This window comes from Sander lucioperca, chromosome 9, assembly GCF_008315115.2.
Source record: "Sander lucioperca isolate FBNREF2018 chromosome 9, SLUC_FBN_1.2, whole genome shotgun sequence".
In the NCBI taxonomy this organism is placed as follows: Eukaryota; Metazoa; Chordata; class Actinopteri; order Perciformes; family Percidae; genus Sander; species Sander lucioperca.
The window spans coordinates 10,907,292-10,932,117 of record NC_050181.1 but is presented as its reverse complement, the minus strand read 5'-3'; the positions used below and the strand labels follow the sequence as shown (position 1 = coordinate 10,932,117).

Here is a 24,826-nt window from a genome sequence, read left to right as displayed (position 1 = left end):
TAATTTTCAGACTTTTCTTTTCCCACACTTTTTTTTTTAAACACTGCCTGACACTTGACAAAAGGTATGTGTCACCCTCCACACTCGTCTTTTTCACTCCCTTTCACTTTTCAAAACGCTTATCTGTCATGTGCTGTGTGTTTAGAGGAATGGAGAGATAAGAGAGAAGTAAGGACAATGTGAGAAAAAAAAAATGGAAAAATCTACTTGGTGGACTTGGCTCAGCTATAAGCAGCTATGCAAAACACTGAACTCTCAAATGGACTCCTTTTGACCTCAAGAACGTTGAACCCAGGATGACAAATTCTTTGCTCAACCACTATCTCTACTCACTCTTCTGGGGATTAAATGTGTTGGCTGCTGTATTTTTTAATTATTGTCAACTGTGTGTATAGCGTTATTACTTGCCAGGCTTTAAATGAGCAAACATTCCTGAGCTATAACAGAGAAGAATAAGAGCAAGCTAATTTATTGGGAACATAAATTTAAGAAGAAATCCCATTATGAGTTTAGAATAATTCTTCAGAGGGTGTATACATGAGGTTCAGTGAGCCTCAATGAAAGGACAGAGAGTCCATAGCAAAACTATTATTAGAATGTATTTCTATTTTATTTTATTTTATTACAGGAAAAATGCACAGTGATCAATATCACTGTGAATGTGTTATCGGCCAAAAGCTGATTTTCAACTGCTGTCCCTTTGCCAGATGCATGGTAAATGGTCCATTAAAACAAAAATAATGTAAATCATAACAGGAAAAGGCAGAATTGTCCAGTTTTTTGCAGTCAGATCAGATGTTATTCCAACAACTTTATGAAAAGATCAATGTAGGCCTATTCCAATTAGACTTCACAATATAGGCTATGAGGTGCACCTACTGTAACAATACAGGCATAACTCAAATTTACCAGAGATGATTAAATGTCTCAGACATTAAGCTGTCTATATAAACCTTTTAGTTGAAGATGGAAAACAAATGTCTTTGTTTATAACAAGATAGGCAACTTGTTTATCCAGTAGTGGCAAATTAGCCTATTTAACACGCTTTACGTCACTTTCCCAGGACTATATTCGTCACCAATGTTGTAATTCCTAATAATTCAACTGAGAAATCCAAGTTATGATTGCAACATAACTTTTTAGCAGAATAAACTGAGAACCCATTGAGCCCAAGCACTATATCTTCCCACACCGGCAAGAGGGTGCAGGAGTGTTTCGTAAACACAGCAAGGTGTGGTTTCTGTCCAAAAGCGGTCAGCTTCCGTCTATTCACAGCAGACCATTATCTACGCAACAAGAGACGGGGAAGGCAAGAGGTGCGCGGTCGGTCCTATGTCTGGACAGCAGAAAAAAAACGACGCAAACTTGAATACTTTCTTCAAACATAAAAAAACAACAACTCGGCAAATATGAGTTTGTACGGCTCAAACCAAAGACTGGCTACCGCGGGCCAGAGAAGTAATTCGCGACAAGATTTGGCGAACATGACGACTTCAGGTCGAAACGACGTGTTCGTCGGTGGAAACGGCTTCCAGGGAGATTACCAAGGACAGGGCACCACCTACACCTTCTCCAGGACCTCCATGCACGGCGTGGGGGCAACGAAAGCACAAGTTCTCGGCATGGGTGCGGGCGGAGGTGGTGGAATGAAGTAAGTAATCACCTGTTGCTTTGAAATTAGTTTTACGGAACGAGTGTGTGTTTGAATTTGCCATTAAACGTTCATGTTCTTTAATAAAATGCGAAACATAAACTGCACATTCTTGAGAAATATTATGTCAGCTGTGTCCAAGCAAAGCCATAAAATCCAGTTGGAAATGTTTTAGGGAATTATGTCGTTATCAGTGGGCTACTACCAAAAAGAGAAACATGTCACCAAACAGTTCCAATAAGGCCATAACTCCATTGAAGAGCACAACCATGTTCTGTCGAGTTAATTGTAGAGTTCAAGAACACAAGAAGTGTCCTGATTTTCTAATTTGATTTAGTAACGTGTTTCTAAATACTCCTAGGTCACTCCTGATCTGTTTCATAATATTCTGAATTACAGGAATTACATGAACACTCCACTTGAATGTCCTCCCACTGCTATCATCCATCATGATGTCAGTGTCTAATGTTATAACAGTGATGTCTGTGACAGAGCTTTTCAAACTATTTCCGTTTCTGTGTGGAAAAAAATCTCCCAATTGCTTAACTCATGATGAACAGAGGTTAAAGTAAAATACAGGATGTGCATGGGGGAGTTGCAAACTCTTTAAAGAGAGAAAGTCAAGAGTTGGTTGGTGTATTGGTAACCCTTTGGTGAACTGTTTCCATGTCTCACAGCCACAGAGTAAAAACAGTAAACGAGTTTGTGTTGGATTAAAATACTAGTTTATAATTGTAAAAGGATTATGCCTCATTAGAAACTACTTTGTCCTTTCTTTGATTTTAACACTTTATTGTTGTTGTTATGCCACGTTGTTCATTAAGAATGTTGGATCAGATAGTATTCATTTTAGTTTCCATGAAATCCAATGATCATTTACAAGCAATTACCAATCTAGTAACTTATTAACTATATCAACAGTATCTGTCTTTGAAACAGTATAATCAAAACTTAAAAAAACAAACAAATAAAACAAAGCTAGCTGTACATAGAATTGATTGATTCAAACACGTATTACGAGCTCTGAGAATGTATTGTTTTGTTTTTGTCTTTATGTGTAGTGTCCAGGTAATTCAGCAAAAAGCTTTGTTCCTGACAAACCAGTGCCAGGAGTTCCTGCACAGAGCGAATATGATATTCCAGGGTGTAAGTGTAGCACACAGATTACACTGAACATAATTGATCTCAAGTGTTTGTTTTCACTTCTAGTGGTAATTGGAATGACATTGACTTCATTTTTATAATGTTTTCTGTTCACACATTAACATGATGATGCCATATCAGATTTTTAAAAATCGGATAATATCATCAGTATAATTTTTCAGGTGGCTAGAGTTCAGTATCTATACTGTGTGATTTTATAGGGGGGTCCAGCCGTGGAGGTAGACAACCTGTTGATCATGGCTGCAGAAACCATGGAGCAGATGAAGGTCTATGGCAGAGAGCTGCAGCAAATGCGTATACCTAACGACATCTTCAGAAGGTAAGAAAAGAAAAGAAAAGTGCAGTGTGAGTTTGTTTGCTGTATTTGCATGTTTGCATTTGCACATGTTCATTCATGACTGTGTATATACATTCTGCCTACAGGTTAATGGGTAAAATTTGCCAATATTTGAGGTCATAGAGTAGCATCTGAATTTCATTTTGTAGTTAAACCAAACATTTTAAAGACAAAGTCATTCTGAGGAGTTATATGCTCTCTGAACATTCTTGTCATTCAGCTGTATTTGCCAAGATGAGCTCTTTAAGCTCTTAATCCATCGTTGTGCCTTAGAAGATTCACAAAGTATTTTCCTTTTTTGTACAACTCTACAGCTTAGAACAGTTCCAGCACATGCATGGTGCTTTGCAACAGCAATTAGTCAGTGGTATGGCCATACGACGGAACAGAGGCAGTGTGGGTTCCCTTGAGGGGGGGAGGATCTTTAATGATGCCATGGCCTGGATTGCCCAACAGAAGGTGAGCTCTTCATACGTCAGAGACTTTTAAGAACATTTTAAAAAAACAAAACATATATGGGTAATGTGTCTGATGCTTTCTGTGACAGCATCATCCACAAACATCTTGGCAAAACTCTGCGACCAAAAGTTTTTATAACCTGTTTGAGCAGAATGAATAGCAGCACCTGCGTGTGTGTGCATGTCTGTATACCTGGGTGAATTAGTGTACTGTGCAGCATTGTTTATGTGAAGGGAGGAGGAGTAGGGGGGAGGGGGAAGTGTGCACTATCATTTATTCTGACCTCCTGTAACTGAAACCATCTGGACACACTGCCAAAACCTGATCCATGAGTGAAAGAGGCCTGGGGGGGTGAAGAAGGATTGAAACAAAGAAGAGGAAAGAGCTCTGCCATTTGAGAAAGAGACAGCGAGAGAGAAATGCAGAAAGAGAGACAGAGTTGGGAAAGAGGGAGGGAGATAAAGACGCTGGGGGGGGAAAAAAGAAGTAAAGGAGTGTGATCTCTGACACTCTACGCTGAGTCAGTTGTTATAGGACAGAGTAGTTCAGCAGAACTCTAACATGCTCATGGGAAAACGCCATTCTACTCTCTACCTCCCCCACCCTCACACCCAACCAAAAACACACCCTGTCATTCTGTCAACGCGTCAAGCCTCACCCTTTATATTTAGTAATTAATTTCCTCCCTGTCATCTGATATAGAAACATTTCTTTATATATTTTTCTGTGACAGCCTTTGCACTTTAGGTATTTGCTTTTTTGAAACTCCAAAACTGGGAACATATCACCTGATGCACTACTGCTGCCATTTTTACTTAGTGTCTCTATTTACTGCCGGTTACGCTTTTAGCCATTGTACCTACAGTCCAACATATAACTTTGTTGACCATTCTACTCTGGACATTAGCTGTACTGCTGTCTCTTAACAGCCAAGTCACGTGTAGCTTCAGTCAAGAAGGAAAAGGGAGTGGTGAGAGAACAAAAGAGAGAGAGAGAAAAAAATGTGAGTTAAGAGCAGGGACTGGCTGAGGTCGGTTTGCCTGCAGAGCTCTTATCAAAGCTGAGTGAGTGCTGCAAGCGAGGGGAATAGTTGGGATTGTTTCCTGCTTAACAATGGACTTAATGATTATATGCTGCCACCTAGAGGACAAAGAGTGAATGAAGTCAGGGAATTGATCGCAGGCAGACTAGTGCATGTGTTGAGATTTAGAATAATATTGCCTTAAATAATAAGGAGGGCTCAGTGGGTTTTCTATTATTGAAAAAAACAAACCATAACAAGACTAAAACAATGAGTTGATGATATGAATAAGGATTGCCTGTGTAACTAAAGCCGATAAAGCTTAGTCTTCTGTGCTCCAGAGCTTCATTGTTTTCCTAAAGCTATTAAAAACACATTGATGAGCCACACCGTTGCATTGTGTGACATGTTGCACATGTTGTTACTTTGAGTCAATTCCACATACAGTACACTGTCCTGCAGACTAGAACACTACGCAGCTGAAAATAGTCCCCAAGAAATGCACAATTAACTCCTGTTTGAGTAGCATTTGCTAAACACTGCAGTGCCCAGGTGTTTAGGGAAATTACAGAGATTTAAGAAAAAATATTTTTTTTATTTGTGAATTATTTTAAAAGATTTGTGTCTTTGGTAGGAATAAATAGGCTTAGGGCAGAGTTCCACAGGTAGGAAGGGCAGAAATCATTGAGAGATGGATTATGTATTGTTTGTTTTTCATGGAGTTTGTTGACAATAAAAAGTAATAATGCCTTATTCTTTAAAATGTGTATATATACAGTATAAATATATTATTTCATGAACCATTATACAGTAACGTTCTAAAAAATATGTAATTTTGTGTCAAATGAGGTTAATTTCGACGTTGTTATTCTATGTGGACGTTATTGCATTTTAAAAGGTAATAAATACTGTGATTCTGCATCTTGTAGCGCATGATTGAGACAGCTCCATGGGGAGATGACTCCGAAACCATAGAAAAGCAAATCATAACCCAAAACAAAAACCACAGCTCCATCCAGAGGAGCCAAGAAGTAGACCGTGCCAGAGATGAACTGGTAAGTGGTCACCCTGTTTTCCTGTTTTGAAGCTCTCTCTCAGTTGCTTATTTACTTTGGACTGGAATCTTTAGATATCTTGTTTGTTGAGGAGGATGGTCATCTATGTGTCATGTGTACAAAGGTTTTGTAATCCTATTTGAAACTGAGCAAAAAACAAAATCTTGTTTTTGTAGAGGGGCGACAAGTACAACCTTTCCATCCTGGAACAAGAATGGGAAAGCTTACAGGTAGAACCAAACTCTTTAACAAAAATTGTATTTTTTTAGATTGTCAAAATCAGCAGCACCATTGTTACTTTTTATCAAATTCATAAATTTACATTGTGTCTGTCTCAGAAAATGTCCCACAGCCGTGTGGTTCAGCTGCGAGAGCTTCAGGGCATCATCGGGGAGATCTCCCGAGCCATTATGTGGGTGAATGAGAGAGAGGAGGAAGAGCTTATGTTTGACTGGGGAGACAAGAACATCGACCAGTATATCCCTAGGAAGCAAGAGAGTTACTCCGTAAGGATCTCTGTCTGAACTCTTCTTTTCTCCTGGTTGGATGTTTCCGTTTTAGTTTATGGATGTGATTATACCCTAATAATTGATGTGTTTTTATTACCTATACCATTAAATCTCAATTAAGTATGTTGGCTTTCAGAGTCCAAAGTCTAGCCTTTTGGGTCCCTTACTTTCTGTTCTCCTGACAGGGGCTGATGAGGGACCTGGAGGAGAAAGAGAAGGAGCTAAACAAGCTAAAAGGGAAAGCAGATGGACTTGTGAACAACAACCACCCTGCCTCAGATAAGATTGAAGTAAGGTGTTTTTTTTATTTTCTGGATGTTTTCCTATCCTAAAGAGCAAAGTGTTCATTGGTTTTGTACTGATGACTTTGTGTGTGCCCACAGGCCTACATGGACACCTTACAGACCCAGTGGAGCTGGCTGCTGCAGATCACCAAGTGTATCCATGTTCATTTGAAGGAGAATGCTGCCTACAGCCAAGTAAGCGCTCAGTTCAGCTCTAGCTCTTATACAAGTAGTGCACTGTATGTCAGCGTGTGAACACTAATCAAAGCTTTTTGCTGCCCTCTTCAGTTTTTCAAGGATGCCAATGAGACCTATGCGAAGCTGCAGAAGGAGTGTGAGGCTATCCGAAACAAGTACACGTGCGACAAGAACACCCCACTGGATAACCTCACGGAACTCCTGAAAAACCTGGAGGTATCATTGTACTCTTCTGCACTTCTTCCTGCTGGTGTGAAGCACAAGACATGCTTAAACTATTGGTTCTGTTGTGTGACATGTGACATTATTTTTTAGAGACTAAATAGAATGCCTCTGCATGTCTGCGTTCATTCTGTAGAGTTTTGAACTTTGAATGATAGTTGCAGTTTACAGTGACTCATTTAAAAACACAAGATCGGATTTTTGCATGTTCACAGAAAGATAAGGAGCGAGTCATGGAGAATAAGAGGCAGGTCCAAAGTCTGGTCACCAAATCTAAGACCATTGTCAGACTGAAACCTCGCAACCCTGAGGATAAGCGCAACAGCCGTGTCATTGTACAGGCCTTATGTGACTTTAAACAAGACCAGGTGGGATATATGCTCTCTCTCAATACACACACAAACACACATGCACACAGACACAGAGTAAAAAGTGGAATATTACAAATATTATTTTCTTCTGTTAATGTGTTCTGTTTTGTGCTCCAGATAGGGATTTTAAAAGGGAATGAGGGCATCCTGAAAGATAACTCGCAGCGCAGCAAGTGGCTTGTGACGGGACCTGGAGGTCTGGACATGTTGATTCCCTCTGTGTGTCTGCTGATCCCCCCACCAAACCCGCTCAGCATCGGCCTCGCCGACAAGTAAGAACCATTCAGTCAATGTAGACCAATGTAGGTCTGGGAAAATCCTGTTCAGATATTGGTCAGAGCAATTAAAAATGTTCAGCTCACGGGGATTTTTAATTTAATATATTGGATACATACAATTTCCCAGAGCTAGATAAGAAAACGGGCTTTCTTTTGGGATGGTATATTTTGCTGACATTGTCCAATAGATTCTAAAAGGTTTTTACAAGCCTGAGAGGCAAGAAATAACCATTAACCCACAAAGGTGCAAGTAATCATTCAGTTAAGAGAAAACATGAATACTTGCGTTTGATAAAAATTACATTATGTTTATCATGTAATGTCTGCATAGTAATGGCTTTTGCTGGTTACTAGGAATGAGCAGTATTATGAAGCCATCATGAGCATCTGGAATCAGCTCTACATCAACATCAAGAGTCTCATCTCATGGCAATATTGCCTCAAAGACGTGAATTACATCAACTCCCTCACTGTCAGCGTGGTAAGATTACAATAACTTATTCTTATTATTTTCCTGTTACAATAACATACCAAGCAAAGCTGAATTAGATTCAGTTTCTGTCTTATCTGAAACACTGTCTGCAGGAATTGGCTCACTTCCTGTTCCTTTTGCGTGACCTGACCCCTCTCCATTGTCTTGCAGCTGTCTAAAATGCGTCCCGACGAGTACCGCAATATCATCAAAAGACTGGAGACTCACTACCAAGAGTTCATGCGTACCAGCCAAGGTTCTGAGCTGTTTGGGGAAGAGGAGAAGAAAACCATGCAGGGCCACTTTGATAAAGCCCAAACCTACTATGATACACTGATTATACAGCTGCCTGCTTACAGTGAGTGTCAAATGTCTTTACATTATCCCTAAATTGTCAGTCCACTAAATTTGCAAAAATACTGCTGTTATTTTCCCACTTTAACCGATATTCTTAACATTTTCCACCAACCAATACAGAGGAAGAAGGGGTGAAGCCTGACAATGTCAAGCCTCCGTCTCAAAAGATCCCCAAGCCCCCTGTCGTCCCAGTCCCTGTCCAGCCTCCCCCAGCCAGTTCTACCATCAGCCTTACCCTGCTCAACAGTCTGCAAGAACTTCGACGCAGGCTGGAGCTGGCTGAGTCCGGTCTCACCAGTCATCTACACGTTCCCCTGGGGGACAACAGTGTGCACGAGTGCTCAGTGCACATCCAGAAGCTCCAGGTGTGTAACTTTTTGTTTATTGTTCTATCTGATGAAAAATGAGGTTCTTCTTTGCGACAGAAAAACACTTCAAAATGGGCAAAATATAGATGAAATATAACGAGCACTTTGTCAAACAAAACAAAACATGCATTTCTTGTTTCAAGCTCTGTGAGAAACAACTGATTATGCTAAATGTAACTTATTATGACATATTGATATTCAGACTGTGCACCAAGACTTGGACTCCATTCATGATGAGTACCTGCGTATAAGAGAAAAGATTATAAAGCAGCTGGAGGGGATACCTGCAGACTCCGAGCATGCCAAGTTCCTCCGCTCTGAACTAGAAATCATCAACCAAAAACTGAGAGGCCTGCAGGGTCTCTACACAGCCTATCTTCAAAGGTACATTATTTTAATCACATCTCCTTTTTATTTATCCCACAATGATTGAGAAAATACTGCACAAATAAAATAAATACTGGCACCGGAACTTGTGGCAACATACATCTTTACTGATTATAGACTAAAAATATATTTTTCATTAAATGTAGTGAAATTCATAAGTTAAGTTAATTTAATGTAATGACTTTGTGTCTTTAACAGGCTGTCGGCTCTTATGGCCTTGCTCCAGAACCTTCTCCAGGCTGAAGATATCATTAAAGTCAATGAGGCCCGGCTGACAGAGAAGGAGACCACCTCTCTGGACCTTCGAGAGGTGGAAAAATATCGGAGCACACTAAAGGTCTGACACACTTTTTATATTTACTTTGAACTGCAGTCTCTTGCTTTGCCAGTCTCAAGACGTATACAAACACTCACTGAATCCTTTTTGTCCTCTCTGGGACAAAAAACATGGCTGAGGTTCCACACATGGGTCACATGACAAAACCCAGTGGTGGGAATGTAACACAGTATATTTATACAAGTACTGTACTTGAGTTGAGGTACTTGTACTTTACTATTTCCATGTTTCTATGTTATGCCACTATATGGCATACGTGTACACACCACTACAATCCAGGTAAAAATAAAAGTAGTAATAATCCAATATATGATGGCATAATCATACATGTTGTCAAAGCGCCCACCTTAAATAAGACTTAAATAGAATGTATCGTTACAGTTGAAATGTTTGTGTTTTAATCTATTTTGTGATTTTTCCAATCAAGCAAATGAAGAGTGATCTGGAGCAAAAAAGAGACCTGCTGACAGCTATGGAGTCTGACCTGGCTAAAGCAGTGCACTGGAATGGTCAAATCTCCGCACCCTTCCACAAGTGTGACGTGGACTTGTCCAAGTACTCAGACCTGGTGGGTCAGATGTCGGACCGCTGGCGCCGCATCCAAACCCAGATTGACAGCAGGTAGGACAGTCTGTACATGTACACACATTGCTTCAGTACCTGTGAATATGTCTTCACATCCTCCATTCGTCAGTGCTGGTAAAAACACCCAAAAATGTCCTTTCATCCCTTCCTCTTCCTCCCACTCTTTCCTCCTCAGAGTGTGGGACTTGGAGAAGCAGGAAAAACAGCTGAATCATTATCAGCAGAGCAGCAGTCAGCTGGAACAGTGGATAGACAATGCCAGGAAGCGCCAGGACACCCTTCAGACGGTTAAGCTCAGTGACATCCAGACTCTAATGGACCACCTCAACCAACAGAAGGCACGTCTTTCCTTGTTTTACATAAACATATTGCAATCATGTAATCAATCATTTTTTTAAACTTTTTTTAATTGGAAATATCCACCATTTACAATTTATTGAGCTTCTGACAGCCGTGAGCTTTGGTGTAGGTGTGTGGATTTTATACATCACGCACAGCACAGCAGCAGTGTAAAGTGTTGCAAAACGTGTCAGTTTTTCTCAGATGATTTATGGAATTCTGCTTACTTTCCCTTGAGACCAAGAAAATTAATTTGAGTAACTGCTTATTATAATATCATTAACATTATTGTCTAATAAAGTAATGGATGTCTGAGAAGAAGCACCAACTGGACAGTGTCATGCTAGATTAAATCAGTGATTTTAATGCCCCCTTCTGACTGCACAGGCACTTCACACTGAAATTAAAGGAAAGAAGGAGAAAGTAGAGGTTGTGCAGAAAAACGCAGACACCTGTGCTTCCTCCATAAAGGTAGGTTGTCAATTAATGTGCACCGTTTTCTTTTATTTTAAAACATTTTTATAGATGTTTACAAGCTGATGAACCGAAGGCACACATTGTACAAATAATGAAGTCCATGTTGTGTTGTGGGTTTTTTAGGACTATGAGCTGCAGCTGGCTTCCTACGGTTCAGGCCTGGAAACTCTGCTTAATATTCCTATCAAGAGAACAATGCTGCAGTCCCCCGCTTCGGTGGTCAGACAAGAGGTATGAGTACTGTCTCTCCATTAAGTCATAGTAAACCAATTTTCATTTAGCTATTAGTTATTACACATTCAAGTTATCATTATATGTTGTATATACATACGTATAATTTATACAATTGTTATTTTCTTTTGTATTATGAGCTCATGTAATACAACCAATTTAAATGTTAATCGCCTAATTGCATCCGTCATGTAAAGAGCTCACCGGTTTGAAATTAACCCATGAACATTTGACATCAGTATTCATCCACCTTTTTTTAACTTCCATCAGGCGGCTGACCTCCAGTCCAACTACATAGAGCTACTCACCCGCTCTAGTGACTACTACAAGTTCCTTGGGGAGCTACTGAAGAACATGGAAGAGCTAAAGGTAGGTGTCGGATTTGTATGATGCCGTTTAAGACATCATTAAAAGTCGATAATACTGTGTTAGTAAAAAAAATAGTATGATAAAAAAAATAACATAAATGAACAAATAGGCGTTTAACAATATGAAAGTAGTTGACGTAGCTTTTTCTGCTTTTGTCAATGCTCTCAGATCAGGAACACCAAGATTGAGATGTTGGAGGAGGAACTAAAGCGTCTGAAGGACGACATCCAGGACCGTAACCAGAAAAACAAGTCTCTCGAGGATGCTTTGGCCCGCTACAAGCTGGACCTCACTCAATCACAAGAACAGCTCATTTCTATGGAGGAAGTGAAGAGAAACACAGCAATACAAGTTAGCGTTACCAAGGAGAGCCTGGACAGCACACACAACCAGCTTCAAGAGCTCAACGACCAGCTGACCCGCATTAAATACCAGCTGGATGAAGAAAAGAGGAAAAGAATGTTGGCAGAGGAACGCTACACCAGCCAGCAGGAAGAGTATGAGGCAGCTCTTCGCCGCAGACAGAAAGAACAGGACGAATTCAACTGGACCAAAATTGACTTGGAAAAGTCTGTGAAGGACAAGGACCATGAACTGGAGAGGATGAAGATACTGCTAGACGAGGAAGCGACTCGTCGACGAAACGCTGAGTCAGAAATCTCAAAGGTAAGAACACAGTGCACCCAGGAGGTTAATCAACTTAAGCAGACATACGAGACACAGATCCACGTTACCAAGACCACGATCCTAAAAGCCTCACAGCAGAAAGAAGAAGACGCAGCAGAACTGAGACTGCAAGTTGACAGACTCACTGTCGAGAAGAGAGATCTAGAGGAGGAGCTGAGGAGACTGAGGCAGTCCATTGCTCACACAGAAGAGCAGAAAAGCAGAGCAGAGCAGGAGGCCAGCCAGCAGAGGGCCTCAGTGGTACAAGAAACGAGGATGCGCAGCGAGTTGGAGATTCAGCTGAGAACACTCATGCAGCAGGGAGGACAGGATGAGCTCAAACTGAAGGAGGCCATCAAAAACAATCAGGAGAAGTCCAGGCAGATCAGCATGCTAACATTTAACCTGGAGGAAGAGGGGAAGAAGAGGAGAGCTCTGGAATTGGAAATCAATCACCTGAAACAGACTGAGGCAGACCTGAAGGCAAAGAACACCTCCTATCTGGAGTCCATTAACAAGCTTAAAGTGTACGAGCAGGAGATCAGCATCACCCGAGTAGAGCTGGAGAAGCAGACCAGTGAGAAATCCCAGGCTGAGCAGAGTACTGTCAGGCTGCAGAGCCGTATCCGAGAACTTCAGTGCTCTCTGGATGGAATGGAAGCAGAGTTGGAGAAGCAAAAGAAGACAACCCAGGAGGAGTTCACACGTAGAAAGAGAATGGAGGCAGAGTTGGAGAGGATGACCCATACTTGCAGAGAGCACACCACCACAATTAGCACACTGAAGTCTATCCAGCTAGAGACTTCCAACTATGGAAGGAAGTATGAGCAGGACATCAGTGCCCTCCAGGAGGCTCTGGACAAGAGTCTAAAGGAGCATAAAGTCACCAAGCAAGAACTGGCAGCTGTCACGGCTGAGCTGAGGACACTTAAACAGAAACTTCAGCAGGAACAGGCTCGGACTCATGAGCTCAACCAACGCAATGAGAGCCTGTATAAGACCATTGAGGAGAAGAGCCGCCAGCTTAACGAATACACTACCGAGATCGAAAAGCTGAAGACTCTGACGCAGAACCTGACCAAGGAGAGACTGAGGTTGGAGGAGGAGCTGAGGACAGTTAGACAGGAGAGAGATGAGCTGAAGCTTAGCAAAGCCACTATTGATGGAGAGAGTGCCACTCAGATCTCAGCCTTGCATGTCCAGCTTCAGAGTAGCACCAAGAAGACAGCCGAGCTCCAGGCTCTCATCAATGACCTGACCAAGGAGAGAGAAAAGCTTAAATTGGAAACAGACAAATTCCAAAAGCAATCAATCGAGGTATTTTTGATTGCATTGAAGGATCCTCTACACTTAATTGAACTAATTGTTGTCTGTTTTTGCATGGATGGCTGCATTAAGACTTAGCATTATTTCAAACTGGCCCCGTTATATAAGTGACACCTGACTTATTTTAGGAGTTTTGCTTGAAATTCACTTGCTTACAAATGGTCTTGCTTTGACATGCATGTTGTTCACCCTTTTGACTTTGCATATTATGTGACTGAACTTAACTCACACGATAAAAACTATCTCAATTATTCACTGCATACTAATTAATGTATTACATATATGTACATATCTTTTTACATACAGTATATACATTATCAATTGGTTCAACCAGTACTGACAACCGATTGACATTTCTTAACATTCAATTTGCCTGTGATTTTACAAATGATGAACTGTATATGTTGATAGGCTCTTACAACATGCTGTGTAATTAGTTCATTAGAGTTGTGGCTCTGCATAGTCTGCTTTTTTCTCTGTGCATCACTTATTGGCATTCCTTTACAGACATAATGATGTGTTTTCTTATTTCTCCCCAGACATCCATGATGGTGCATGAGTCCCAAAGCCAATACAGTGAACTGCTGCTGCAGAGGGACAGTTTGCTATCTAAGCTTAAACTGCTGGAGCAGGACAAGACTCGTCAGCAGCGCATAGAAGAGGAGCTCACCCGCATCAAGCTCACACTAGAGACTGAGCTCCGCAACAAACAGCGGCTGCAGGATGAAAAGAATGCTGTCCTCAAGGATTTCAACTACATGAAGAGCCAGTACGAGCTGAGAGACAGCCAGATTAGGCAGTTTGAATCCGACAGAGACAAGGCTGAACGAGACAGGCTCTCCCTGAAGAATGAAATTGAGAGGCTCATGCGAGAGCTAAAGAGTGTAGAGGAGAGGTTCAAGAGCCGTCTGTTGATCTCTGAAAAGGAGGCATCAGAACTGGCTCTCAAGAGAGATGCCCTGGAGAGAGAGATACACAGGCTGCAGCAGAGACCCAGCGCTCAGGCCAAGCAGACCCAGACAGATGAGAAGGTCCCAACAATCGATCCATCCAAGCTGATATTTGATGGGGTGCGCCGCAAAGTCACAGCCCACCAGCTTTGTGACTGTGATATAATCAGTAAAGCCACGCTAGACCAGCTCCTAAAGGGAAAAAAGAGCGTGGATGAGGTAGCTCTGGACATCCAGCTCAGTCTAAAGGGTACCGGCATAATTGCTGGCATGACATCCGCTTCTCAAGGGAAAATGCCATTCACTAAAGCAAAAAACAAGAAACTCCTCAGCCCGGAGAGTGCCCTAATGCTCCTGGAAGCTCAAGCTGCAACAGGCTACATAGTGGACCCTGCATTTAATGAAAAGATGCCTGTGGATACTGCCTGCTCAAGAGGGATTGTAGACACAGAAGACAGAGACACCTTGGCAACAGCTGAAGCAGCTAGCACAGGCTTCAAAGATCCATACACTGGCAAAGTGTTATCTGTAGGTCAGGCTTGCAAACAGGGCCGCGTAGACAAAGTCACAGCCATCCGCTTGCTCCAGGCTCAGGAGTCTGTTGGAGGCATATTAGACCCTGTTCTGAGTGTGTTCCTTCCAATAGATCTGGCTTTGGATCGCAATCTTATTGATGAGGAGCTCTACAGGGCTTTGGCCAAAAATCCCACCTGCTACCTGGAGCCAGCGACAGGACAGAAGATAAGCTATAATGACTTAAGGAAAAAGTGTATAGTGGAACCTGTTTCTGGCTTGCTTCTGCTCCAGGGTCCAGAAAAGCCCATGACAGTAAAGGGTCTCCGTGGTGAAGTCTCTGTTACAGACCTTGTCGACTCTGAACTGCTGGATGAAACTGATTTGGTGAAGCTCAGAGAGGGCAAGCTCACCAGCAGAGACATTGAAGACAAGCTAAAGTCTTATCTCTATGGCTCTACCTGCATTGCAGGGATCTATGATGAGGCCAATGACCGAATAATGCCTTTCTATCAGGCAATGAAGGAAGGCCTGCTCATGAGAGGAACCACCCTGGAGCTTCTTGAGGCCCAAGCTGCTTCTGGCTTTATTGTTGATCCAGTCAACAATGTGTTTTTGACAGTAGAGGAGGCCTCAAAGAGAGGCCTGGTAGGAAAAGAGTTCAAGAATAAGCTGCTGTCTGCAGAGAAGGCAGTAACTGGATACAAAGACCCATCTACAGGAATGACAATCTCCCTCTTCCAGGCTATTGAGAAAGACCTTATTGAGAAAGGTCATGGAATCCGTCTTCTTGAGGCCCAAATTGCCAGCGGTGGGATTATTGACCCCAAAGAGAGCCACCGTATTGATGTTGCTGTTGCCTATAAAAGGGGATACTTTGATAAGGAGATGAACGAGATCCTAACTTATGAAGGAGATGATACAAAAGGGTTCTTTGACCCTAATACTAAGGACAACCTGACATATCTTCAACTTAAAGACAGGTGCATAACAGATCGCAAAACAGGCCTAATACTCCTGCCACTCAAAGATAAGAAGAAGCCCCAGAAGTCACAGGAGAGCCGTACCAATATCCTGCGCAAGAGGCGAGTTGTGATCGTTGACCCAGACACTGGGCTGGAGATGTCAGTGAGGGAGGCCTATCACCGGGAACTAATTGACTATGACACTTTCCTGGAGTTGTCGGAGCAGGAGTGCGAGTGGGAGGAAATAACTATCAAGGGGTCTGATGGCTCTGCACGTTTGGTGATAGTGGATAGGAAAACAGGAACCCAGTATGACATCCAGGACTGCCTGGACCGCGGTGTCATTGACCAGAAGTCTTTGGATCAGTATCACGGCGGAACGCTAACCTTGACCCAGATTGCTGACCAAATAACCAGCAGAACCAGCAGCACAGAGATGACCATTGCAGCCATCAACGTTGATGACATGGTCACCTGCAGCAGTCCCACCCAGGGCACGCCATCTTCTCCGACCGTCCGTAAACGCTTCAACAGTATTTCAATCACTGTTTCTCCCCCTGACATGTTCGATGACCAGAGCCCTGTGGCCGCTATATTTGACACAGAGACCTTGGAGAAAATCACTGTGTCTGAAGCGCTCCGAAGAGGCATAGTTGACACTATTACAGCACAGAGGCTACTGGAGGCCCAGGCAAGCACAGGTGGTATTATCAACCCTGCCACTGGTGAGAGACTGTCACTGCAGGATGCTGTCCATCAGAGTATCATCGATGAAAGCATGAGTGCTAAGCTGAAACCTGCCCAGAAAGCCTATGTTGGTTTTGAGGATGTGAAGACTAAAAGAAAGATGTCTGCAGCAGAGGCAGTGAAGGAGACATGGTTGCCCTATGAAGCTGGCCAGAGATTTTTGGAGTTTCAGTACCTGACAGGAGGCCTGATAGAGCCTGGCATTGAACGTCGCATCACCATTGAAGAGGCTATCCGCAGAGGTTGGCTAGATGGTCAAGGGGCCCAGAAGCTTCAGGATTCACGTAATCACCAGAAGAACCTGACCTGTCCTAAGACAAAACTGAAGATCTCCTACAAGGAAGCCATGGACAGCTGCATGGTGGAAGAAAGCAATGGTATGAAGATGCTGCAGGCCACCTCAATGTCCACCAAGGGAATCAGCAGCCCTTACAATGTTTCCAACCCAGGGTCACGCTCTGGGTCCAGGGCTGGTTCCCTAGCCGGTTCCAGGAGTGGATCTCGTAGAGGCAGTGTGGATTACTCCTCTACTTACAGCTATAGCTTCTCCTCCAGCAGTACCAACTTCAGCTCTAACACTCTCTCTTAATACACAGCATAGAAAGAGTGAAACTAGAGTAGTTATACCCAGCCTATGGTGTTTGAGTGCTTTCATAACAGTTTGCTTTTCTAAATGTCTTTCTGCTACCTATGAGATTTGGGGAGGTTTGTTTAAATACTGAATCTGATTCTAAGTGTTTGTAGTTTTGGGTGATTTGGTGTTTCAATATTATACTTAATGTAGGTTATAATTAATGCTGAAAAAAATGTTAAAGGAAAATATTTTTCATAGCTGATTTTAATATGTGGCTTTGTTTTAGAATGTAACCTGTAACATTTGTTATTTCAAAATATGCTTGTTCACCTCAGCTTCAGCATGCAGTCAAAATTGCTATTTTTTACTCTTAGTTTTTTGCAGCTTGACTTTTATGTTTTCATTTATGTTTTTGGGGGAAAAAAAATGTTTTTGTTAATTGCAAATGCTGAGGTTTAGCTTAAAATGTAATGATCACTAAAATGTTATTCTCACATGATCGAAAATAAAGTTGTCATAACAATTTCGATTCGTTCATTTACTCATTCATTTACTAGCTGTATATCTATATTGTGCATAAAAAAGCGGAAGCAGTTCCCTGTGTAAGGAGAGGCTCAGCAGTATCCATTGTGACCTATGGATGGCGCTAATTGTCATGCTAAAACGGTTTGAATGCAAGCCTGTTTGCCGTCTAAGCAAAGTTGTACCACAGAGATAGAAAACAAAATTGTACACTTTGGTTATAGTGTAATATTAGCAGGACTGTGATGTTGGAATTATTAACATACTAAACCACTAGCAATGCAGGAGCTGTTTGTATAATGTTTGAAATTTGATTATAATGGTCTCGTATAGCCTACCTATATATAAATAGATAAATATAGGTACTGATAACCAAGAATTACATATAAAGGATGAAGCATGTTTTTCTTGTAGCGTAAAAATATTTTAACTGCGTGTCCAGACACCTCGATCTGGAAATTTGGACATTTTATTACAATAGATAAACCTGATGAGTATCATTTGAACAATAAAAGGCAGTCATTTACGAAATCATTATACTTGGATAGGTCAAGTGCATTTCGGCCAAAACAGGGTAAACCCAACTCTATTATTGCTAACATATTTATGTAGCCCATATTATTATTATACCAATGAACCAAAAAGTTAAAAAGAAATTGACATAATGTACAAAGTTTTGAACATAAACATACATAAAGGGCATTATAGCCCTTTGAGGCAAATTTGTGATTTTGGGTTACATGAACAAAACTGACTTGACTTAACACACAGCCTATTAGGCCTAAATGTTTGATTTGGGTGATGCAGCCTATAGTAGGAAATGCAAAAAAAAACATAACAATAGGCTAATATGTTTATTACTATGTGATTAAATGTCTTAGGGGGGTTGGAGGAAGTCTGGGTGAGAACAAATGGAGACAGGCAGAGGGAGGAGGCCGCAGAGAGGGGAGGTAGGGTGGAAGGGGGAGGGAACAAGGGAGACAGCCCTAGCGGCGCAGTGGGAGGACTATCCCATGCCAGGACTTGTGGCGGCTGTAGCGGCAGCCCGGACTGGAGGAGGAAGTGTGCTGGGGGGCTGAGCAGCAACAGCAAGGCAGCAGAGGCAGCAGTAGTAGTTCAAGAACCGAGCAAAGGCTTCCATTTTATCACCGGCAGCCACAGAAAAGGCCAAGGGGAGCACCGGGTCCAGCTGAGAGCACATTCCAGCAGAGGAAAATGAGCCTCCCAGCCTGCACTAAGCCTATATGACGGGCAGAGCTCGGCTCTTTGATCAGGACTTCACCCCACTCTTTCTCTTCCCGCAGCTCGGACTGACAAAGGGACACAGCGGAGAAAAAAAAAAGAACCACAGTAACGTTACTCGCTTTCAGGTTGAAAAGGTAAGCCACGATGTCTGAACTTTTCCACGTCAATCTTTAGCACGGAGGGTTTTTTAAAGTCTGGCTGGTCAGTAGCCTACTTAAAAGCAGCATTAGACTTCCACACACTGTATTCCCTTTTTTCTCTCATCTCTTTAGCTCTTTGCTTAGTCACATTTCATTGAGTTTGCCCATTTATTCAAAGTGCAAAACAGGGCACTGCACTCTGTATTTACTTTGGCTCAGAATCCTACTAAAACCAGGGTGTGTGTGTGTGTGTGTGTGTGTGTGTGTGTGTGTGTGTTTGTGATCCAGCTCCTCCAGCAGCACTCTCAAGTCAGAGAAGAGACTCATTCAAACTGACAAAGCACTGTGTTTTTATTTCTTTTCAATGTGAAAAAGTATTATTTAGAGCTTTTGAATTGAACTCCCTAAAGCTTGGCTTGAACTCTTTGGGTCTTTTTATCTTTTAAATGTCTTTCTCAATGAACTGTGTTTTTTTTTTTTTTTTAAATATAATGGCTATAATTTGGGGCTCCTTGGTGTTGTGGGCTCTGGTGTACTGTTGGCCTTTTAATGTGAAACACATGGGGCCATTCTTGTGGAAGACTTGTAACCAGTAGTCTGTAAAGTTCCAAAAGAAACCTTTTGTTGACTGTTTGGACTCCGTGGTCCGTGGATAAATGATGGAGACAATCAGAACGAGAGAGTATGGCTTTTTTCTTTGAGCTACAGCTGCTGTGTGGTATGTGTGGCCCTAGGGCTATGCTTCTCAGGCAGCCATTGTTGATGACATGTACAAGCGTCCTTACATCATAACAGCTACAGCCTTCTTCACCTGAAAATCAGTCCCTCCCTTGCATGGAAATCAGACACACACCTGCATTTACACCCTCTTGTGCAACTTTCTTTCAAGCAACATAAACCATGCAGGTTATTTCAAACATTTTGCAGGCTAAACTCTTTCAAGATTAGCTTTAATTACAGACCCATCGAGGCAGGAGAAACATTTTTGAACTGGCAATTATAGTTTTTGTTGGTGGTTCTATTTTGAGGTCAGGGTCGTGTTAACAATATCTTGCCCCTCAAGGCGAAATAAATATGTGACAGAAACCCAAAATGTCAGGCAGTAATTACAAAGCTCTGGTAGGGTGACAGATGAATGGGGATCCTGATAGTGTGGTTTGGACAGGTGGGTTGGCAGAGGGTTGGGGTTGTGTACCGTAAGAAGAACGCTGTGATCTAACCCTGGGAGGAACAGCATGGACGGAGCACTGGGGCATTTCACTTTGTCACAGCAGTGCCACGGCCACTTGGCTGACATGTGTAAGCCATTAAACGGAGAGAAGGATACCTGGAGAAGGAAGGAGAAAGGAAGCAATAAATAGGAGAAAGAACGGCAAGAAAGAGAGAGATGGAGGGAATGAGAGTGCGAGAGTGGGAACGTAATCCATTTTGGAACGCATTCCACTATGACCTTGGGATAGAAAACGGTAATTAGGGAGTACTTTAGGAGCCTTAAGGGTGCACAGATTTGCCCAGGGCTGTCATTTTTTTATTCCCTTCAACATATCTCATGAAAATGTGGGACAAATACATGTTAGAGTTCCAGAGTTACTAAATAAACTTACTAAAATTATCCAGCCCCCCCCTCCTGTGGCTTTTTTTTTTCAATAGTTCTCATGGTTTTGTTTATTTCAGTTCTTCAGCAGTGAATGGGTGACAAAGGCACAGCATAAGCATACAGAGTGCCTGACAGGAAAAGGTCGAAACAAACTGTGGCCTTGTCCCTCTCCGGGCCCTTCAGGCGGCATGTTATGTCACTGTGGACATGTTATCCCGCAGTATGAGGCGTGAGCTCTTGCCAAGTATGAATACAAGCCAGTTTTGAACAGTGAATCTGATGGTATCAAGGTTATTAGGTGGCTATTAGATGTGAATGCTAAATACCAAAAGGAGGGGGGGGGGGGGGGGCTACAGCCAGATGACAAGGTCACAAATCTGTTGTGGTTGTTCCAGTCATTTGATGAGTGGTAAACAGGCATTAATTGTTCTTTTCATGTGCTGGGCAAACAAATAAAGAAAGTTAATGTGAAGAAACATAGCCACATTTAGTAAAAATGTTGTTTTTGTTTTACATTTCCATTCAGCAGTCACCCCACAGGCAGCCAGACTTCCTGAAGCATTTATGGCACTTAAGGTGCTGCTGTGGTTTGCAGACAAACAGTTTAGGGGATCATTAATCTGTCCAGAGTCTCCCAAAGAGACAGAAGTGTACTGTATGTGTAGCTGTATTTTCCACAGGTGCAAATCCGAGCCAGCTCCTACATGCTGGGTTGGATGAGCTTTATCACCCCACTTTGATTTCCACCTCTATCCGTCGCTGTAGCAGCACTGCAGCGTATAACAGAGAAAGTTTGTGTTGGGGTTTGGTGCTCTCTTTTTTTCTCTCCTATTCGTGAGGAATATCAGTACACCCATTTTTTTCATTTCAGAAACATAATTTGAGTTTAATGGACCTATAAAAAATATTTGAGTTGTCATAAAATGGAAGCTGGAGCCAACAGAAGCAATTCAGTTTGATTTCGGAGTGTGTAGGGAGGGGGGGGGTGCCTCGATTGCTTTCATATGTGTGCAGACGTAATGTTTGTGGACATTATAGTTATTTTTAATTGATTATAAACACATTGCTTCTCATACTCATTTGCAATCTATTTAAATATGGATTAGTCTGTTTGGTAGATTTGAGTCTCTTATTTGGTAAAACTAGACTAAGGTTGAGTGGTTGCAGCTTCTCTAATATAAGGATTAAATGTATTTCTGATTTATAACATTGAATCCTAGCCCAAATGTTAATTAAAGCTTAACTCCCTTTTTTCATTGTCATTGCAGCAGTGTTGATATCCACATCTCATGATGTCTTTAAAATCCTTTACCTTTTTTTTTTAATCCTTTACCTTAAACTTGTTTTTCTCTTATTTAACCAAGACTCTATACTCTATTTCCTCTTCCACTGGTTGGTACAAATATGTAAAAGCAATCTGCGCGATGATGGCCATACTGAAATCGCTAATGGAAAATCGCAGAGCTGTAGACAAGTAGAAACCAGCCTACTCACATACAAACAAACTTTTGCGTAAATTGATTCAGTTGCTGTGGCTCAACCCGAGGCTCTGTAGAGTATTTATTATTTGTGACAGACAGGCATGCAACGTTTTTGCCAACTGTTACCACCACAGTGCACTCAAAAATGAAAACAACTATGAGGTAATGATTTAACCCTTAAGGTCTGTCTAACTGATGTCTAGATTTTAAGACAGTTGTCTCTGCAGTTTATGTCCTATTACATGATGCTGTCTTCTTTCATCTCGTGGTTCAACTGCTCCTACGAAATGGCAGATCCCATACAGTACAGGCCAGGTGAAGGGTGTGACTCCTAAAATAGAATCAGGCTTCATGCCTTCTGGTTCTTTCTTCCCTGCATTTCTTTTATGAATAAACGGAATGTTTGATTAACTTATTTTCAGCGTTCTGGGTGATTGAAAGAAAGGCATTTGGAGCTGGTCCCAAGTGATGGTCATGCATGTGTGAACGTGGCTGACAGCACCCACGCAGCCTAGTCAAGCACTTACCTGAGGGGTTGGAGCTGGGGTAGCCAGACACACCCTAATCCCCCAACATCCTGACCTCAGTAAACCTGTCGCAGCTTGTTCACAGTAGATCTGGCAACCCATTTTCTCGAATCTCTCTGCTTACCCCGCTCCTCTACCAGCCTTGCTCTCCCAGTGCCATGGGTGGGCTCGGGATTGTAGTTCCTTGGCACTGCGTATTCTGCCTTTGTGAGCTAATGCTGCACCTCAAACCAGGAACAAAAGCAGTCAGTGCAAATTAAAGACCAATTATCTTTTAGTGCGTGCTGGGGCAGGTCACTTATGTTAGCTTGAATGATGAGTGGGAGAAGTGAGAGGTCTAGTAGAAAAAAGGTCGTTGATTACTGCAGCGTTGCACATGAATGCTTCATGACAAATTAATAAGCCACACGATAATGTTTAGAATTTTTATGATTTATTTTAAAATGTGATATTAGCTCGTTTTGTGCATCTTTATGGGTTTTATTTGAGTTAGTTGAAACCTTTATTTCTCTTTGTTTAGTTACCTTGAAAATAGTTAGCCAATGTCAGTTAATAGTTTGACTTTTTTTTTTTAAAGATTTTTTTTTGGGCTTTTCCACCTTTTAATTGATAGGACAGCTAGGTGAGAAATGGGAGGGAGAGGGGAAAGACATGCAGGAAATCGTCACAGGTCGGACTCGAACCCTGGATCACTGCGTCGAGGCATAAACCTCTATGTATATGTGCGCCAGCTCTACCCACTGATCCAACCCGGCCACAATAGTTTGACTTTTTAAGCTTTTTTACTCTCTTGCAGAGAGTTAGATTAGAAGACTCATATCTGTCCTTTACATACTGTATAAAGCTACAGCCAGCAGCTGGTTAGTTTAGCTTAGCTTAGCTTAGCTTAGCGTAAAGTCTGGAACCAGGGGATAACAGCTAGCCTAGCTCTGCCCAAAGGTAACAAAATCAGCCTACAGCACGTGCAAAAACGAAAGTGGGAAAAAAACACGTTGTGGTTTTAGGGAGTGGTCACGTGCCAGACTATTTCTTGACGTAAGCAATTAAGTAGGAAGTTACTGTGCCCGGCTAAGAAGGAGAGTCGTTTCCAGATGCTAACCTTAGATTTGTGAAAACTCACGCGACACTCGCTGCCCAACGCCCTATGCTCCTAAAGGCAGTGACACACCAGGCCGATAATCGGCCGTCGGACAGTCTGGCGAGGTCAGTGACTCGAGTCTGTTCGGTGTGTTCCGTGCCGTTGTCCGTCGGCCTTCATTTTGGCCGACCTGACATGTTGCGTCGGAGGGCGGGCAGTCGGACTCCATAACCAATCTAATTGGTGGAATGCTAACCTGGAAATCACGTGTGTGACTAGAGTCTCTCAAAATCTGACGAAAATCTTTTAAACTGATCTTTGTCGATCTGAAATGAAGGCAGCTGCATGGCCTATTTCTCGCTTAAAATTTTTTCAGAAACACGTTTTGGTAAACTATCTTCGTAAAATATGAGATCGTATTCTGAACGAGCCGCCATTATGCCCCGGTTGAAAAATCCGGGAGCAGCCAGACCCACGTGACGCGTTCATCCAATCAGCTGCCGGTTTTCATTTTTTGGGCGACAATACAGATTAGCGCCGCCTCATGGAGACGTATTACATGGTAAAGTCGGCGTCGCTTCGGTGTGTTCTGAGGCACTTTTTGGACCTCGGGGAGCCGACTGATCAGTCCGACTGCCTTTTCTGCCAACGGTCGGCTGTCGGGTTAGTGTGTCAGGGGCTTAACCTTAACCATCTGGTAAGACTCTCACAAATCTTGGCATACCATCTAGACACGACCAAGAAAGTCCAGCACATAACCCCCCCGTACTTTTGTTTTTGTATGTATTAAACGTGTAAGGTATAATTGATTGTAGGGAGGTGTTACCTAGTATTGACAGAGCCAGGCTAGCTGTTTCCAGTCTTTATGCTCAACTAAGATATCCGGCTGGCAGTAACATTAAGCTTAATTGTTACTGCACAGACATGAGAGTGGTAACAATTTTTTCATCTAACTCTCGGCAAGAAAGCACATTAATAATGTAGTATTTCCAAGTGTCAAACTTTAAAAAAAAATATATACAC

At 42.2% G+C, this 24,826-nt stretch overlaps 2 protein-coding genes across 6 annotated transcripts in view; both read left to right on the top strand.

The window, feature by feature from the left end:
• Positions 1-1,227: 1,227 nt before the first annotated feature.
• LOC116046044 (desmoplakin) lies at positions 1,228-17,740 on the top strand. 3 transcript variants are annotated; one of them, XM_036004829.1, is made up of 25 exons: positions 1,228-1,652; positions 2,714-2,798; positions 3,017-3,135; positions 3,468-3,612; positions 5,563-5,688; positions 5,865-5,918; positions 6,027-6,194; positions 6,383-6,487; positions 6,581-6,676; positions 6,770-6,895; positions 7,117-7,269; positions 7,390-7,544; positions 7,905-8,031; positions 8,194-8,380; positions 8,500-8,536; positions 8,582-8,744; positions 8,950-9,131; positions 9,333-9,471; positions 9,899-10,092; positions 10,232-10,394; positions 10,783-10,866; positions 10,996-11,103; positions 11,374-11,472; positions 11,641-13,455; positions 14,004-17,740. In XM_036004829.1, the coding sequence occupies exons 1-25, from the start codon at positions 1,411-1,413 to the stop codon at positions 17,226-17,228; spliced, it is 8,097 nt and encodes a 2,698-aa protein (XP_035860722.1). In that variant the 5' UTR covers positions 1,228-1,410; the 3' UTR covers positions 17,229-17,740. The 3 variants fall into 3 exon arrangements, with proteins under 3 accessions (XP_035860722.1, XP_031150027.1, XP_031150028.1); XM_031294167.2 differs by having other exon boundaries at positions 8,500-8,744; XM_031294168.2 differs by having other exon boundaries at positions 1,231-1,652; positions 8,500-8,744; positions 11,641-12,138.
• A 989-nt stretch (positions 17,741-18,729) lies between these two features.
• The window catches only part of LOC116046043 (tensin-3), a 33,570-nt gene continuing 27,473 nt past the window's right edge, over positions 18,730-24,826 (top strand). The window contains exon 1 of one of the 3 annotated variants that reach the window (XM_036005158.1): positions 18,730-19,113. The gene's annotated coding sequence lies outside the window, so the exon portion shown is untranslated. Of the gene's footprint in view, positions 19,115-24,826 lie in introns of all 3 variants that reach the window. The other 2 variants (XM_036005159.1, XM_031294166.2) reach the window with 2 other exon arrangements.